This window comes from Giraffa tippelskirchi, chromosome 3 (assembly GCF_054371585.1).
Source record: "Giraffa tippelskirchi isolate mGirTip1 chromosome 3, T2T-mGirTip1v1.2.pri, whole genome shotgun sequence".
NCBI classification, from domain to species: Eukaryota; Metazoa; Chordata; class Mammalia; order Artiodactyla; family Giraffidae; genus Giraffa; species Giraffa tippelskirchi.
The window spans coordinates 36,941,185-36,958,818 of NC_137277.1; the positions used below are offsets into that span (position 1 = coordinate 36,941,185).

Genomic DNA, 17,634 nt, shown 5'->3' on the forward strand with positions numbered 1-17,634 from the left:
GATTAGGGGCGGGGCAAAAGTGAGGGCAGCCCATCAGATAGCGTCATCGCCAAAGGAAAACCAATCACCAGTCAAGCCTATTCTGGAGCCAAAGGGGAGGGAGGAGAAAGTCAACAGGCCAGAACCTGAGTTGAAGCTTCTGCGTCACGAGAAGTCTAGTACGGGGTGGGAAGGGTGTGGGTGGAAACTGAGATCTGCGTATCTAATTGCTTTTTGGACATCTCCACCTGGATAAAGCTAGACATCTAAAAACTTCACTCAAAAAATAAAAGTCTTCCTTCAAGGCTTACCTCCTTCAATCTAGGTTGGATAGACCTCACAAACGTCACTACTTCAGTACCCCATCCTCGGGTTGCCCAAATCCGTCTCCGTGTGGGACCCGCCGAAAGGAAAACGTTTCCCAGAATTCCCCGGGACCTGGCGCCGTCGGAACCTAGGAACTACAACTTTAAGGGTTGTGTGCGCCGCTGGGGGCGGGGCTTTCTGGCAACGACTCCCGCGAAAAGGAGATGGCAGAGAGGCCGGGGTCTCGGCACCGTTCGCTGTATAAACTGATGGGCTCGCCGCCTTGGAAAGAGGCTTTCAGGCAGGTGAGTGTTAGGTTTGGGAAGGCTTGGCCAGGTTGTCCTCACGTCCCTAGTCCGTCCCGGGAACCGCTCTCCTCCGTAACTTCCCTCCGCCCCGCCGGTTGAAGCAAGAGTCGGAGCAGGTGGATCTCCTGCTTGTAGGTCCGACCTCGGCCACCGCTCCACTTCCTGGAGCTTCTGGACCCCTGGGTGTGGGACTAGCCTGGACCGGCCCGGTGCCAGGAAGCCTTCGTTTTGGACTCGTGTGTTTTCAGTGTGAAATGTGGCCGTGACTACACCTCTACACCCGCTGTTGTCGGATCGGTGGGCACCAGAGAGGCACCTTGTTACTCACCGCAATCTAGAGAGGCGTTATGTCTATTCCAAAGAGGAATAGAATAATTAGGTAGTATTTTTTATTCCGGAAATGATTTCTCATTCCCTTCTAAACGGTTTCTTCTGAGCCTCTATTACTAAGTCTAGCAGAATTGTAGTTTACAGTCAGCACTGACCTATCCTGAACTCAGCCTGGTTCCTGTAAATACTGTGGCGTGTCTTTCCCAGAATTTAAAGTAGTGGATATATCCCAGGAAAATAATCTGATGCTAGAAATGACTGTTGACAGCAGGATTTCTCAACCTTGGCTGTCCACAGTTTGAAGAAGATAGTTCTTCATTGTGGAGTAGGGGGCAGTTCTGGGGTTGTACAGTGTTTAACAGCTTCCCTGGACTCTACAGCTAGAGCTGTGACAACCAAAAATGTCTCCAGGCATTGCCATGTGGCTGCTGGGGAAAAGATTGCCTGAAGCGGAGTAACTGTATAGGAAGGTGACTACCAGAGCCATATCTAGAGTAGCAAAAATTCGGAAGCAACCTAACTGTCTTGATAGCACAGTGGATGCTGCGCTAATATCACCAACCATTCGGAAAGCTGGCGTTGAAGATAGACTGCGAAGTATGTTGATCTGGAAATACGTGACCCAAGCATTGTAATTGCACCCGTTGACATGTGGGTAAGGACTGGAGAGGAAAGTGCCAAAATAACAATATTAGGGTTAGAGTTTAAATTGCATGTCTCTAAATTTCCTTTAGTGTGTTAACAACTAATCTGAGGAGGTTTTTTTTCCCTCTCTCATCTTTCTCCTCTTTCCAAGGGATGCCTGGAGAGAATGAGAAACAGCCGGGACAGGCTCCTGAACAAATACCGCCAGGCTGGAGGCAGTATGTCAGGAGGCGCTCAGAACACCCTTCTAGTGCGAGAGGTGATGGAAGAAGAGTGGAATGCTTTGCAGTCGGTGGAGAGCTGGCCACAGGCCTGGGCTCAGGTCAGGCTGGGATATGTTCCTTTAGCACCAAGAATGGCAGTGTCCTCTCTCTTCCTGTCTCCCCAACTTCTCTAAACCCAGTCACCCTCCAGCCCCCAATCAGGACTCTAATGGCCTCTGACCCAAGTTCTTCTACCTTTAACATTAGACTCTTCTAGATCAATTGATGGTTCATAAATTCTAGACTCTCGACCTGCTGCATCATTGCATCATCAGTTCAGTTCAGTCGTTCAGTTGTGTCTGACTCTTTGCGACCCCAATGGACTGCAGCACGCCAGGCTTCCCTGGCCATCCCAACTCCTGGAGCTTGCTCAAACCCATGTCCATTGAGTCAGTGAGGCCATCCAATCATCTCATCCTCTGTCTCCCCCTTCTCCTGCCTTCAGTCTTTCCCAGCACCAGGGTCTTTTCCACTGAGTCAGTTCTTCACATCACAATCACTTACAAAACTCCATAGAGAGAAATTTCACTCCTTGGCTCCACCCCTGGAACTTTTGATTCAGTAGGCCTGAGCTAGTGATCTCTCTTTTTAAAAAAGGTCTCCAGGAACTTTCTGATTCTAATCTCAGCCAGGGTTGGGAAATGGGTGTGGACAGGAAACCATTTACCATGTATCAGGAAAAGCACTGGATTGGAAGTCAGTAGTTCTGGGATTCTTTTTTTTTTCAATATTATTTTGGCTCTGCTGGGTCTTAGCTGCAGCACACGGGATCTTCAATCTTTCTTGCAGCATGTGGGGTCTTTTAGGTGCAGCATGTGGGATTTAGTTCCCTGATCAGGGATGGAGCCTGGGCCCCCTGTGTTGGGAGCACAGAGTCTTAGCCACTGGACCACCAGGGAAGTCTCAATAGTTCTGGAATTCTGATCCTGGTTTTGCTATTGCCTCTTAATTCTGCCTCTTTGAGCTTTAGTTTTCACATTTGTAAAACTGATAATAATGTCAGTACTGTGAGGACAGTATAAGAAACATGTGGGAAACTGCTCTGAAAACATCAAGGCTCTCTGTAATAAACAGTCATGATTTGGTGTCTGCTATGTGTCCGAGTTACATAATCACAATTAGTGTTTACAGTAACCCTCTTGGGTGGGTTTTATGTCCACGTTACAGAGGCCCAAAATGAGGCTGACAGTGATTAGAAACTTTCTAGTGGTCACACAGCTTTTTGGCAGAACCATATATTTGGCTGCTACCCTATACTGCTGCCTCCAACTTTGGTGCCATTGTTTTGTCACTGGCTGGGTGAATCATTTGTGGATGTTTTCTCAGCATGGCCACGTTACTGCACTGTCAGCACATTCTACAGAAGGACTGGGTTGGTTTCTTCAGTTGAATCTGGGTTCTTCCAGCCAGTCTCCAAGTGTGAATCACATGGGTCTTGTCAGTTGATTGTAACTTCAAACCTCTGATGACCCCACTTTCTCTTGCAGTTGGAGGAGCCGATGGACCTGGCTGTGCTGGAAGAAATCCAACAGGAGCTGATTGATCAAGGTGACCTCTAGGAATAGTTCTTCCTGCCTGTATCTCTAACTGCTCTAATGCTTACCTCATTTCTAAACAGAATGTTTTTAACTCCTTTGTTTCCATCTTCAGTTGAGTGTTCAGGGGTCTCTTGTTCTTACTCTAAAGTCTTGGCTGTACTTGGCTGTCCCAGTAACAAAAGAGTCTTCAGTTGCCAGGCCTTGTGCTCAGACCTCCTTCTACTGTTCTGTCCTTATGATGCCCCTATGAGGTAGTATGAGGAGACAGTGGTACCTTACAGGCTGCATAGCTCGTGGTGGAGTTGGAAAGTAAAATAGATTTTGTGAATCCAGGTCCTGTGTCTATTCAACCTGACAGTACTTCTCTGTTAGTAGATTAATAGTAACCTTGTCCCTTTACAGGACAGTGCATGATCAGATATCTTGGGCTACCTAACTTCAGTACCTTCTCTCCCATCTGTTCTTTACTGACTCCCCAGGGTCTTGTGACTGTCCCCTTCCTGTAGCATCAGCAAGCCACAGAGTGCTTAATTTAGTACCTCATATAACTAAGTCATTTATTTCACACAGGCCTGTCTTGATGAGTCTCAGTTTTTGTCATCTGTTAAACAGAGATAACAGATTGCCTCTGTAGTTTATTTGTAGGCTTAAATGACATGTGTTGAAGACTTAGAGCAGTGCCTGGCATATAAGAAAGCTTTCAATAAACAATCGCTGTTATCTTGAGGATGCAAGAGCATGAACTCTTGGCCCAGATGGCTAAAATTCATTTCTCAGCTTTACCACTTTAACTTGTGTGGTGCTGGGCAAAACACTTAATTTCCTGGTGCCTCAGTTTCTTCATCTTTAAAATAAGACTAATAGTGAAGATTAATATATATGGAAAGGACTTAACATAGCATTTGACACATAATAAGTGCTATGCGAGTTAGTTGTTATGATTGCTGCATTGACTCCAGTTAAACTGTAGATTCCTTGATTTTAATTTTTTTTTAATTGATTTTCTCTTTACCCTCACCGGCAAAACCTATCTTGGTGGTGAAAAGGACTCACTAAATGTTTCTTCTGGGGTGTATTTAAAAATCTGAAGTGATAAGAATTTGCTGTGTTCTGCCTTACTCAGTCATAAGGAACCCTCTGGAATTGGGGTTGGCAAACTCTCCCTTAGGAGCCAGATTGTAAATGTTTAGGCTGTTTCTACTACTCAGTTCTGCTGTTGTAGTGAGAGAACCGTTATAGCCCATTCATTAACCAAATGAGAATGGCTGTTCCATTACAACTTTACTTTAAAAATGGAAGGTGGGCAGGATATGGCCTGTGGGCTGTGGTCTACTGAGCCCTACTCTGAAGTCTAGACAGTGAGCTCATCAAAAGCAGCGACCAGCCTTTTTCATCTTTGTATTTACCCTAGGCCTCCCAAGTACTAGGCCTTTTTACATATCTGCTGAGTGGATGAACACACACATTCTGAACAACACAGACTGAGTCTGGGGACACCGGCGAACAGATCACCTTAGAATTACCCAGGTGGGCCTGGCGTCAGAAATTTGTGCCTTTGTCAGCTTTCTTCAGCTGTCTGACACTTTTTCAGCTCCACTCCTGTGGCCTCATCACTTCAAAAGGAAGAGGACAGACAGGAGGGGAAGGATCTAGTAAGATGAGGCCTGACAGAGCAGTGAACATCTAGTGATTGTAGTGTGGTTTTACCCTCATTTTTCTCTTGTGTGGATGAAGCCTTTGAAAATGAATCTTATAGCACTCGGGACAGGGAGCCCCAGGTAATGCACAATGACATTCCAGCTCTACTTTGCCTTGCAGAACAGTCCATCATCAGTGAGTACGAGAAGAGCTTGCAGTTTGACGAAAAGTGTCTCAGTGTCATGCTCGCTGAGTGGGAAGCAAACCCCCTCATCTGTCCCGTGTGTACAAAGTAAGAGTTTTCACAACCTTTTCAGCACTGTTCGTTCCCACCCCCCACTCCAAGGTGAGTGGAACTTCCCCCAAATCTGTGGTCTGGGAAGGTGGGGGGATACGGGTCTGCCAGCTGTAATGCTCTGGGATCCCATTTCTGCTTCTAGGTACAACCTGAGGATAGCAAGCGGACTGGTCATGTGTCAGTGTGGCCTATACATCCCGTCTCATGTGAGTGTTCCTCACACAGGTCTTGCGTTACCTCTTCCCACATGTTCTTAAACTCCAGTGGTGTGCACAGCTTGTCCCAGCCTCACGTCTAGTTCACACACTGGTAGCTTGAAATTGGTCACAGTGGCAATATGAGACACCATGGAATTGGCAAGCCCTTCAGTATTCTTGCCTTGAGAACCCCATGAACAGTATGAAAAGGCAAAATGATAGGATAGTGAAAGAGAACTCCCCAGGTTGGTCGGTGCCCAATATGCTACTGGAGATCACTGGAGAAATAACTCCAGAAAGAATGAAGGGATGGAGCCAAAGCAAAAACAATACCCAGTTGTGGATGTAACTGGTGATAGAAGCAAGGTCCAATGCTGTAAAGAGCAATATTGCATAGGAACCTGGAATGTTAGGTCCATGAATCAAGGCAAATTGGAAGTGGTCAAACAGGAGATGGCAAGAGTGAATGTCGACATTCTAGGAATCAGGGAACTAAAATGGACTGGAATGGGTGAATTTAAATCGGATGACCATTATATCTACTACTGTGGGCAAGAATCCCTTAGAAGAAATGGAGTAGCCATCATGGTCAACAAGAGTCCGAAATGCAGTACTTGGATGCAATCTCAAAAACGACAGAATGATCTCTGTTTGTTTCCAAGGCAAACCATTCAATATCACGGTAATCCAAGCCTATGCCCCAACCAGTAACGCCGAAGAAGCTGAAGTTGAACGGTTCTGTGAAGACCTATAAGACCTTTTAGAACTAACACCCAAAAAAGATGTCCTTTTCATTATAGGGGACTGGAATGCAAAAGTAGGAAGTCAAGAAACACCTGGAGTAACAGGCAAATTTGGCCTTGGAGTACAGAATGAAGCAGGGCAAAGGCTAATAGAGTTTTGCCAAGAGAACGCACTGGTCATAGCAAACACCCTCTTCCAACAACACAAGAGAAGACTCTACACATGGACATCACCAGATGGTCAACACCAAAATCAGATTGATTATATTCTTTGCAGCCAAAGATGGAGCTCTATACAGTCAGCAAAAACAAGACCGGGAGCTGACTGTGGCTCAGATCATGAACTCCTTATTGCCAAATTCAGACTTAAATTGAAGAAAGTAGGGAAAACCACTAGACCATTCAGGTATGACCTAAATCAAATCCCTTATGATTATACAGTGGAAGTGAGAAATAGGTTTAAGGGACTAGATCTGATAGAGTGCCTGATGAACTATGGATGGAGGTTCGTGACATTGTACAGCAGACAGGGATCAAGACCATCCCCATGGAAAAGAAATGCAAAAAAGCAAAATGGCTGTCTGAGGAGGCCTTACCAATAGCTGTGAAAAGAAGAGGAGCGAATAGCAAAGGAGAAAAGGAAAGATATTCCCATTTGAATGCAGAGTTCCAAAGAATAGTGAGAGATAAAGCCTTCCTCCGTGATCAATGCAATGAAATAGAGGAAAACAACAGAATGGGAAAGACTAGCGATCTCTTCAAGAAAATTAGAGATACCAAGGGAACATTTCATGCAAAGATGGGCTCAATAAAGGACAGAAATGGTATGGACCTAACAGAAGCAGAAGATATTAAGAGGTAGCAAGAATACACAGAAGAACTGTACAAAAAAGATCTTCACAACCCAGATAATCACGATGGTGTGATCACTGACCTAGAGCCAGACATCCTGGAATGTGAAGTCAAGGGCCTTAGAAAGCATCACTACGAACAAAGCTAGTGGAGATGATGGAATTCCAGTTGAGCTATTTCAAATCCTAAAAGATGATGCTGTGAAAGTGCTGCACTCAATATGCCAGCAAATTTGGAAAACTCAGCAGTGGTCACAGGACTGGAAAAGGTCAGTTTTCATCTCAATCCCTAAGAAAGGCAATGCCAAAGAATGCTCAAACTACCACACAGTTGCACTCATCTCATACGCTAGTAAAGTAATGCTCAAAATTCTCCAAGCCAAGCTTTAGCAATATGTGAACTGTGAACTTCCAGATGTTCAAGCTGGCTTTAGAAAAGGCAGAAGAACCAGAGATCAAATTGCCAACAGCCACTGGATCATCGAAAAAGCAAGAGAGTTCCAGAAAAACATCTATTTCTGCTTTATTGACTATGCCGAACGAAGCCTTTGACTGTGTGGAACACAATAAACTGTGGAAAATTCTGAAAGAGATGGGAATACCAGACCATCTGACCTGTCTCTTGAGAAACCTGTATGCAGGTCAGGAAGCAACAGTTAGAACTGGACATGGAACAACAGACTGGTTCCAGATAGGAAAAGGAGTACGTCAAGGCTGTTTATTGTCACCCTGCTTATTTAACTCATATGCAGAGTACATCATGAGAAATGCTAGGCTGGAAGAAGCACAAGCTGCAGTCAAGATTGCCGGGAGAAATATCAATAACCTCAGATATGCAGATGACACCACCCTTATGGCAGAAATTGAAGAACTAAAGAGCCTCTTGATGAAAGTGAGAGGAGAGTGAAAAAGTTGGCTTAAAGCTCAACATTCAGAAAAGTAAGATCATGGCATCTGGTTCCATCGCTTCATGGCAAACAGATGGGGAAACAGTGGAAACAGTGTCAGACTTTATTTTTTTGGGCTCCAAAATCAGTGCTGATGGTGATTGCAGCCATGAATTTAAAAGACGCTTACTCCTTGGAAGGAAAGCTGTGACCAACCTAGACAGCATATTAAAAAGCAGAGACATTACTTTGCCAACAAAGGTCTGTCTAGTCAAGGCTATGGTTTTTCCAGTGGTCATGTATGGATGTGAGAGTTGGACTGTGAAGAAAGCTGAGCACCGAAGAATTGATGCTTTTGAACTGTGGTGTTGAAGACTCTTGAGAGTCTCGTGGACTGCAAGGAGATCCAACCCGTTCATCCTAAAGGAGATCAGTCCTGGGTGTTCATTGGAAGGACTGATGCTGGAGCTGAAACTCCAGTACTTTGGCCACCTCATGCGAAGAGTTGACTCATTGGAAAAGACCCTGATGCTGGGAAGGATTGGGGGCAGGAGGAGAAGGGGAAAACAGAGGATGAGATGGTTGGATGGCATCACTGACTCGATGGCCATGAGTTTGGGTAAACTCTGGGAGTTGGTGATGGACAGGGAGGCCTGGTGTGCTGTGATTCATAGGGTCATCGAGTCGGACACAACTGAGTGACTGAACTGATAAATCAGGGTCTTCCCTGCCCCTCTCCCCAAGCCATTTGTGAGGCACTTACCTCTGTGAAGAACCAGGTTTAGAACTGGAAACTCTTGTATCTGATCTGCCATAAAAATTGTCCACATCTGAGACAAAGCTGCATTCAGAATTTAAGTGTCAGTAATTTTCAAATATAGGAGTCCTCTTATCTGACATGATGTTGACCAAAAGTTTGCCAGTCGATTAAAGTGGTGAATTATACAAGTGACACAGTTTATAGTAAGTTTCAAACATACATGTTTACTTGCCAGTCCTTTAGCGAGACTCTGTTGACTGGAGAGCTGAGGTTGTTTTTCATAAAATTCTCTTTTAAGTGTTGTGTTTCCAGTTGTTTCTATAAAGCGCATCGAGAAGCTGTGTACACTTTAGGATTTTTTCTCCCCATCTTTTACTCTGTTAAGGACTTCCCTGGTGGCTCCGAGGTTAAAGCGTCTGCCTCCAATGCGGGAGACCTGGGTTCGATCCCTGGGTCGGGAAGATCCCCTGGAGAAGGAAATGGCAAACCACTCCAGTATTCTTGCCTGAAGAATCCCATGGACGGAGGAGCCTGGTAGGCTACAGTCCATGGGGTCGCAAAGAGTCGGACACGACTGAGCGACTTCCCTTCCCTTCCTTCCTTTTACTCTGTTACCTAATTCAAAAGTGCTTTTTTTTAAAAGCATCTTTTTGTTTCCTAAACATTCCATTTACTATCACAAAAACAAAACTTTGTTTTCTTATTTCATTGGTTTACATAGTATGTAATTAAATCACTCATAGTAGCAAGTTCAGTAGCAGATCTGGGACGTTGCTGGTTCTGGGTAAGCATACACTTGGCTGGTAGAGGCACAAACACAGGGAGGTTCCAGACTCCCAGCTGAGTGTTCCTGGCATGATGAGCAGCAGTTAGTTTTATGGCAAGAGCGGAAGAGCACTGGTTCATTTGGAGAGGCGGCTAGATGGACATTTAGAGAGATCCTCTTAGCACAGTTATAGCATTTCTAAGCGTCCAAGGAATCAAGCCATCACCGGGAGCCAGTTGTGGACTCATGTGAGGAGGTGCAGTTTTTCAATCTGTTGACTCTGAGGCTAGTAAGATTAGGTTGTAGTTTAACTTGTCTATTTTTTAGTCTCCGGAGGTGACCGAGCAAAAGCTTCGCGCCTGTTTAGAAGACAGTGTGAATGAGCACAGTGCACATTGTCCCCACACGCCAGAATTTTCAGTCACTGAGGGGACAGAGGAGAAGTCAAGTCTTCTCATGAGCTGTCCGGTAAGCCTCCCACGGGAGCCAACAGTTGAGAGTGGGTCAGCGGTTGGTTTTATTCCCACCCTGGTAGAAAAGAGGAACTTAGTTGCATAAAAAAGTGATGTCATTTCAGTTAAAAGGCCAACCATCTCCTGAAGGGGGGGGGAAGGACAGAGGCCACCCAGGTCGTGGAAGGAGAAGCTTAAGTGTCATTGCTATCAATGACTTTTAACCATATGCTGAGACTATCTTTGTGACTAGAATAACTAACTTTTTTCTATTTAAATCCAGGCTTGTGATACTTGGGCTGTGATCCTCTAGAGTCAGTCCCAGTCTTGATGCATGACCTACTGGGTTGGAAGAAAGTCCCATCTTGAGAAGTGGCCTTGTAAATACAAACCTTTTATTTATAACTTACTTAGTATTAAAACATTTCAGACTTTCCTCTGTTTCATGTTTTGTAATGCAGGTTGAAAGGGAGGGTATAAAAATAGAAAAGACAAATCACCTTGGAGATTTTATTGTCCATCATTATGTTATACAAAAATCCAGAAATAATGGGTTTGTAGAGGATAAGTGAATGGTAAATACGAGACAACAGAAATAAGTTAAAAGTGAATTATTTTCCATGATATTGGGATTAAAAAAAAAAAAATTTTCAAAGCATGTTGGTCTGGCTTCAGAGTTAGGTTTTGTTCACTGGCCAAAGCCTACCATAAAATTAAGGTGTTCAGCACCTTGCCTGCTCTACTGGCTTTTGACAAAACCTTTGAGGTCTTCGAGGAAAGAAATGTACTCCTGGTGCTCCAGGGCTGTGCTGAGCTCCACCAATTCATCAGCAAAAGTGTTGTCCACCCCTCGGTCCGCAAGGAAATCCATTAGGTGGTCGTATAAGCCCTAGAAGGAGAATCATTTACTAGTTTAAAAAAAAAAAAAAGACTCCTGAGACACTTACTGTGATGCTTCTTTGTCTCTCCTTGGATTAGGTAGGCCTTTCCCCACCTTATCTAGCACTCACCCAATCCAGGGAATCTGTGTTGAGTGTGTAATTTGTGTCCTTCCAGTCAGACTCGCCGGTGGCCTGAAAACTCACTTCCTTGATGGAGAAAATGTCACTCTGGTCATCCTCTTGTCCAATCTGAAAAGAGACAGTATTTGGGGAAACTGAAAGGTTTTCCAGGACAAGTCAGACTCAGGCGAAGAAAAGGGATTATTTACAGCTTAAAACTCAGATTTTAACCTTGCTCCCTCACCTCCCGCTAATCTTCCTAGCTTTGCTGCTCTAAGCCAGAAAATGTTAATATCAGCTAGATGGGACCAGGAAAGCCCCCTGGAGGCCCCCCTTGTCCCCAGGGCTGCCAGCTCTCCACTCTACATACCTCATCTTCTGGATAGTGACAGTCCAGCACAAGGGCCTTGCTGCTGCCATCCTTTGTAACTTCAACCACGAAATTGGGAGTGGATGTCAATTCAGGCTAGGGAAACAAGAACAAGTCAGTAAATGTGTTTGTCGGCAGGGGTCTGGACTAAAGGTCTCAATTCAGGGGTCTGATGGCCACTGGTATTACAATATCACTTAGCCACTTGCAAGTCTTACACTATGCTAAGAGGTTCCCAAATAAGAAACCTAGGATCTTTAACACAGTATTACAGCCACATATCCCACTTATTCAGAGACTGGGCCGAATGCATCCTGTCATTCCTTTCTAGAGTTATGGACTGTGTTTTGGAGGCAGAGTATCATAATTTAGTACAGCCTTTCACTTCTATTAGCACCCTGATTGTTTAAAGAACATACAAGGTTCAGAATTAGGAACTCAGCTCTAGCCCCACCTAGGGTGCCGGTTAATTTTCCTGGGTCAGTTTCTACATCTATACACTACAAAGCTGGCTCAAAGCTCCAAAACCCCTTTCCAGCTGTTTGAAGATCTTCCTTCAGCCCAGGACCAAAGGCTGGTGCCTCTGACTAAATCCCAGAGGCCCTCCCTTTGACAGTGAGCCAGCCAACCTCAGGGAGGAGGAGGGTCGGGGTGGGGGTGGTCTTGGTCATGGGGGTTGGGCCAGCACTCCAGGGAGCTGAGCTGGGTCACGAGAGAATACCATGCCCACCCAGCCAGAAAGTCTAGGGACCTGTGGCCCTCATGCTGGCTGGTTTCTAGGCCAGGCACAAAGCTTCCTACTATGTTTGAGGACTAAACACCATCCAGGTCCAACCAAGAAGGGCAGCAACTTAAGGAGAGACCTTGCCAAAGTCTCTGATACCCCTGGCTGGTGTTTATTACCAGCCCAGGACATGTATTCCTCATGTGGAACACTCCAAATGATTTATCTCATCATGAGAAGGGTTAAGACAGTTTAAATTCCTTCCTGTTAGGTGAACACAGGCCAAACTATAATGCTTAAGCCCACAGAAAACAATTCATTAACACTTGGCCCCTGGGAAAGAAAAGTAGCCACACAGTTCTGGTGCTCTACAAGTAAAGGCCCAAGGATGGCTGCCTTTGCCTTCTCTCCTGGCGTTAGAATTTAAACAAAACAAAAACCAATGGTCCTTCCCTAAGCCTGTCAGAACTAAGTGGGTACAGGCTGGTTACAGTGTTAGAAACTTACCTCCTGCTCCTCAGCCTTCTGCCCTTGAGAGGGTTCCTCCTCCTCACCACTGAATGCGGGTGGGATGCTATTGTTAATGTTGAAAGTGACAGTGATCCTAGAAAGGCAATCAAAGAAAGCACAATGGAGAAGATGTCTTTTTAACTGAGGAGCTGAGTATAAAGTACTGAGGGTTGCTACAGTTAAAAATGCTGTTGAAACAATGTATCTCAGCCGGCTTTACATCTGATTTGCCCGCATCCCACCCACAGTCAGATTCAGCAGGTCTGAAGTGGGCCTACTATGTGTTGGCTGCTGGAAGTCAATTAGGCACTATTTCCTCAGTCAAATACAGTTGTGTTTGGGCTGCTTCTGCCATCAGGCCACCATCCGGGACTCTCTGTCAACCTTATGGCCACAGTCAGCTGACACTGCCACCCTTGTCTTCCCAGGGAACCTTCCAGTGGTGGTGAGCAGCTGAGAAGCTGGGGGCATGGGATAGAAGCCTCCTCTAAGAAAATAAATGTACTTGGCTGCACAGGGTCTTGGTTGCAAGGTGCACATGACCTTCATTGCTATGTGTGGGATCGCTCAGTTGCCGCATGCGGGATCTTAGTTCCCTGACGAGGGATTGAACCCAGGCCCCCTGCACTGGGAGCAGAGAATCTTAACCACTGGACTACCACAAAGTCCCAGAAGCCTCCTTTAAAAAAAATAAAATGTACTTGGTTGGGCTGGGTCTTGGTTGCGAGGTGCACGTGACCTTTGTTGCTATGTGGGGGAGTTTAGTTCCCTGACCAGGGATTGAACCCAGGTCCCCTGCACTGGGAGCGGAGAGTCTTAACCACTGGACCACCATGAAGTCCCAGAAGCCTGCTTTAAAAATCTTCCTCCATTAGAAGAAAATCTGCCTGAGAGGAAGAGCAGGAGCACTGGAGGGCTATGGCATCAGCTGAGGATGGAGAGTAGCTCTGGCCCCAGAAGGGGAGGCCTCACAAAGGATACCACATAGGGGAGTTCTCTGGTGGGCCAGTGGTTAGGACTTCATGTGTTCACTGCCATGGCCTGGGTTTGATCCCTGGTTGGGGAACTAAGATTCCCACAAGCAGTGTGGCAAAAAAAATGCTGCTGGACAGGTTTATTCTTCAGAGCAGATGTGGGAAGTTAATAAATGACAAAGCAGGCCACAAACACCACCTAATGACAATTTTAACTTGCAAGAATCTTCACCTGACATATATTCCAAAATTTGAATCAAAAATTGAGTGACACTTGGAACGAGCACTGCTAGTAGGTTGCAGACAACGCTGCCCTCTGAAGCCACGATAACTGGTGCCTTGCCAGGTAGAGGTTTGATGTACAGGCACCAAATCTATCTAAGCTGTGACAGTGTGGACCAAACTGACCCCTGGACAGAGAAATGCAGTTATGTTCAGCAGCCCATTATAATGGTCCCAAATCGCCTATGATTTACCCTAGGAGAGTGGTTTGGGTCACGTTACAGACTACACAATCGACCTATGAGGGGGAAAAACACTACACCACTAGGCAAAACAACCAGACCACTACTTCACAGCACATGCAAAACTTCAAAGTGGATCATGGATTTAAAACAGCTTAAGCAGGTCAAAAGCTTCCCTCTTTTCTAATGAAAAACTATACTGCAACCCCACCCTATTAATTATCTTGCTTTCTCAACTGTTAAGCAGAACAGGGGCTTTATTTTCCTCAGCCAGAGCCTGAGTGTAGAGCCAGCAGAGTAAATCTGATTCTGTTGGCACTGCCAGAATCTCTGAATTTGCATGCCTAGCTGTGAGCAAGGCATAGCCTCACTCACCAGTAAGGGCTCAGTGACTGCTGCCTCTACTGGTCCAGGAGACTCCCAGTGGCTTGGCTTCAGTGCTACTGGGGTGATGTTCAGTCATTCAGTCATGTCTGACTCTTTGCAACCCCATGGACCGTACCCTGCCAGGCTCCTCTGTCCACTGGGTTTTCCAGTCAAGAATACTGGAGTGGGTTGCCATTTCCTTCTCCAGGGGGTCTTCATGACCCAGGGATCAGACTCACGCCTCCTGCATTGGCAGGTGGGTTCTGGACCGCCAAGCCACTGGGGAACCCCGCTACTAGCTTACTGTCTTCTTATTAACCGCCACAACACATTACTGTGCAGTGAATGAGCGAAGAGGAGCTTAAGAAGTTATCCAGATGAATCCTACCATCTCTGGGAAACCAGGAGTCAGTTAAGCACCTGTCTTAACTAAAGGTTGTTGTGGATACCTCACAGCAGGTCCTGCAGGGTTATGGATGTGGTCCCCTGGGATCCATAGGCCCCTGGTACTTACTTTTCTCCAGCAACTTTCCGCAGTAATTTGGCTTCCGTCCCATTCACTTCCAGTTCCCAACCTCCTGACATTTTGGGGAGAGACTTATATTTCTGTATCTTCTTTTCCTCCTTGATCTCGTCGCTGAGGAAGTCAACGAAAGCTTTGTCTCCTAGAATGGAAATAAGTTACAGAAAGAGCCAATTAGTCTAAAACGGAAAATGACCCCGTTATTACAAGCAGAGACTAGGACTTGGGCTGTTTTTTCCTAATACTTCTATTATTAATAGTGGCTCTGTGGACTTAGCCCAACTCATATCTATTAAGTCTCAATTCCTTCATCTGTAAAAATGTAAGCTATCAGTAGGAAGCTGAGCTTGGATTCTGGGAACGTGATTCTGAATAATGAACTTCTTACTACGTTTCAAAATAAAGCAAAAAAAAAAAAATCGTCACTACTCTTTCACTTGCCAAGAGACATCTCCACGCTACTTCTAACCGCGACCTTGGGCTTTCGCAAAGTTTCATTTTCGAGAGACTGAGGTAAAGCCGGCCTCCAGGACTTTACAGTATCTCTCCCCGCAAAGTCAAACAGGGGTGGGGGAAGGCAGGAAATGTTATTACGCATGGGTTTAACTAGCAGGTCGCCCATCAGTGGGAGAATGTTCCGGACCTCAGGAGCGGCTCCTGACTGTCCACTCAGGTGGTCTACAATCTCCCAGCCCCTGACCTAGGCCCCACCTAGGCACCCGCCCCTCAGGCCCCCGGCCCACGTGCATGAGTCTCACCTTCGGTGTGCAGTCCGCTACAGCCGCAGCCGCAAGCGCAGGGCCCCCGAGGCCTCAGGAGGCCGGGCAGCTGCACTGACCCCGCGCGCACGCTGAGCAGCCCAAAGGTTCGGGCGCAAGGCCGAGACGCGGGTTGCAGCAGCGGCAGGGAGGGTGCGGCGGCGCGGAGACCAGCGACGGCAGTACCCAGGACGCGGGGCCCGCAGCGCAGCAGCTGGAACATTTTGGCAGCGGAGGCAATGGCGAACACGTGCAGATGCGAAATACAACTCTCGCTTAGAAGGACAACTCCTTGCCGCTGCGCCTCCTAGATCTAGGACCGCCGCCGGAAGTCCCGCCCCGCAGCCGGGAAGTGCTTCCGTGCCGCCGCCGTGCAGACCAGAAGGCACAGTGGGCAGGACCCTGCCCTCTGCTGGTGGCCTCCGGTGTAGCCTCCTAGGGAGGCTTGGAATCTGATTCTTAAACTTCTTCAGTTCCTGAAGATTCCTAGACATCCTGAAATGCGAAGTTCAGTGGGCCTTAGGAAGCATCACTACGAACAAAGCTAATGGAGATGATGGAATTCCAGTTGAGCTATTTAAAATCCTAAAAGATGATGCTGTGAAAGTGCTGCACTCAATATGCCAGCAAATTTGGAAAACTCAGCAGTGGCCACAGGACTGGAAAAGCTCCGTTTTCATTCCAATCCCAAAGAATGTTCAAACTACTGCACAATTGCACTCATCTCACACGCTAGCAAAGTAATATTCAAAATTCTCCAAGCCAAGCTTCAACAGTACGTGAACTGTGAACATCCAGATGTTCAAGCTGGCTTTAGAAAAGGCCGAGGAACCAGAGATCAAATTGCCAACATCTGCTGGATCATCGAAAAAGCAAGAGAGTTCCAGAAAAACTATTTCTGCTTTGCTGACTACACCAAAGCCTTTGACTGTGTGGATCACAACAAACTGTGGAAAATTCTGAAAGGGATGGGAATACCAGACCACCTTACCTGCCTCCTGAGAAACCTGTATGCAGGTCAAGAAGCAACAGTTAGAACCGGACCTGAAACAACAGACTGGTTCCAAATCGGGAGGGGAGTAGGTCAAGGCTGTATATTGTCACCCTGCTTATTTAACTTATATGCAGAGTACATCATGAGAAACGCTGGGCTGGAAGAAACACAAGCTGGAATCAAGATTGCCGGGAGAAATATCAATAACCTCAGATATGCAGATGATACCACCCTTATGGCAGAAAGTGAAGAAGAACTAAAGAGCCTCTTGATGAAAGTGAAAAAGGAGAGTGAAAAATTTGCCTTAAAACTCAACATTCAGAAAAGTAAGATCATGGCATCTGGTCCCATCACTTCATGGGAAATAGATGGGAAACAATGGAAACAGTCAGATTTTATCTTCTTGGGCTCCAAAATCACTGCTGATGGTGATTGCAGCCATGAAATTAAAAGACGTTTGCTCCTTGGAAGAAAAGCTATGACCAACCTAGACAGCATATTAAAAAACAAAGACATTACTTTGCCTACAAAGGTCCATCTAGTCAAAGCTATGGTCTTCCCAGTAATCATGTATGGATGTGAAAGTTGGACTATAAAGAAAGCTAAGGGCCGAAGAAATGATGCTTTTGAACTGTGGTGTTGGAGAAGACTCTTGAGAGTCCTTTGGACTGCAAGGAGATCAAGCTAGTCAATCTTAAAGGAAATCAGTCCTGAATATTCATTGGAAGGAATGCTGAAGCTGAAACTCCAATACTCTGGTCACCTGATGCAAAGAACTGACTCATTGGACAAGACCCTGATGCTGGGAAAGATTGAAGGCAGAAGAAGGGAACGACAGAGGATGAGATGGTTGGATGGCATCACTGACTTGATGGACATGAGTTTGAGTAAACTCCGGGAGTTGGCGATGGACAGGGAAGCCTGCTGTGCTGCAGTTCATGGGGTTGCAGAGTCGGACACGACTGAGCGACTGAACTGAAACTTCTTTA

At 46.1% G+C, this 17,634-nt stretch overlaps 2 protein-coding genes across 5 annotated transcripts; one reads left to right on the top strand and one right to left on the bottom strand.

Annotated features, from left to right (window-relative positions):
• Window positions 1-84: 84 nt before the first annotated feature.
• On the top strand, window positions 85-10,397 carry RPAIN (RPA interacting protein). Of its 4 annotated transcripts, none has more exons than XR_014079248.1 (7): window positions 85-590; window positions 1,720-1,890; window positions 3,319-3,379; window positions 5,188-5,353; window positions 5,448-5,511; window positions 9,837-9,977; window positions 10,245-10,397. XR_014079248.1 is itself a non-coding variant. In XM_081579078.1 (7 exons), the coding sequence occupies exons 1-7, from the start codon at window positions 510-512 to the stop codon at window positions 10,272-10,274; spliced, it is 660 nt and encodes a 219-aa protein (XP_081435204.1). In that variant the 5' UTR covers window positions 85-509; the 3' UTR covers window positions 10,275-10,397. The 4 variants fall into 4 exon arrangements, 2 of the variants coding, with proteins under 2 accessions (XP_081435204.1, XP_081435205.1); XM_081579078.1 differs by having other exon boundaries at window positions 5,188-5,299; XR_014079249.1 differs by lacking the exon at window positions 9,837-9,977.
• A 60-nt stretch (window positions 10,398-10,457) lies between these two features.
• Window positions 10,458-15,987, bottom strand: C1QBP (complement C1q binding protein). The gene is made up of 6 exons (XM_081579077.1): window positions 15,652-15,987; window positions 14,885-15,035; window positions 12,564-12,660; window positions 11,333-11,428; window positions 10,972-11,091; window positions 10,458-10,850 (listed from the first exon to the last, which is right to left on the bottom strand). The coding sequence occupies exons 1-6, from the start codon at window positions 15,872-15,874 to the stop codon at window positions 10,701-10,703; spliced, it is 837 nt and encodes a 278-aa protein (XP_081435203.1). The 5' UTR covers window positions 15,875-15,987; the 3' UTR covers window positions 10,458-10,700.
• Window positions 15,988-17,634: the final 1,647 nt, after the last annotated feature.

Excerpts from the sequence above, each read along its gene's own strand:
- C1QBP (XM_081579077.1), bottom strand. The coding sequence starts at position 15,874 with ATGTTCCAGCTGCTGCGCTGCGGGCCCCGCGTCCTGGGTACTGCCGTC. Across the intron at positions 15,036-15,651 it reads TAGCGGACTGCACACCGAAG|GAGACAAAGCTTTCGTTGAC; the intron begins GTGAGACTCATG and ends TTTCCATTCTAG. Across the intron at positions 12,661-14,884 it reads CGGAAAGTTGCTGGAGAAAA|GATCACTGTCACTTTCAACA; the intron begins GTAAGTACCAGG and ends TTGCCTTTCTAG.
- RPAIN (XM_081579078.1), top strand. The coding sequence starts at position 510 with ATGGCAGAGAGGCCGGGGTCTCGGCACCGTTCGCTGTATAAACTGATG. Across the intron at positions 1,891-3,318 it reads GGCCACAGGCCTGGGCTCAG|TTGGAGGAGCCGATGGACCT; the intron begins GTCAGGCTGGGA and ends TTTCTCTTGCAG. Across the intron at positions 9,978-10,244 it reads GTCTTCTCATGAGCTGTCCG|GCTTGTGATACTTGGGCTGT; the intron begins GTAAGCCTCCCA and ends ATTTAAATCCAG.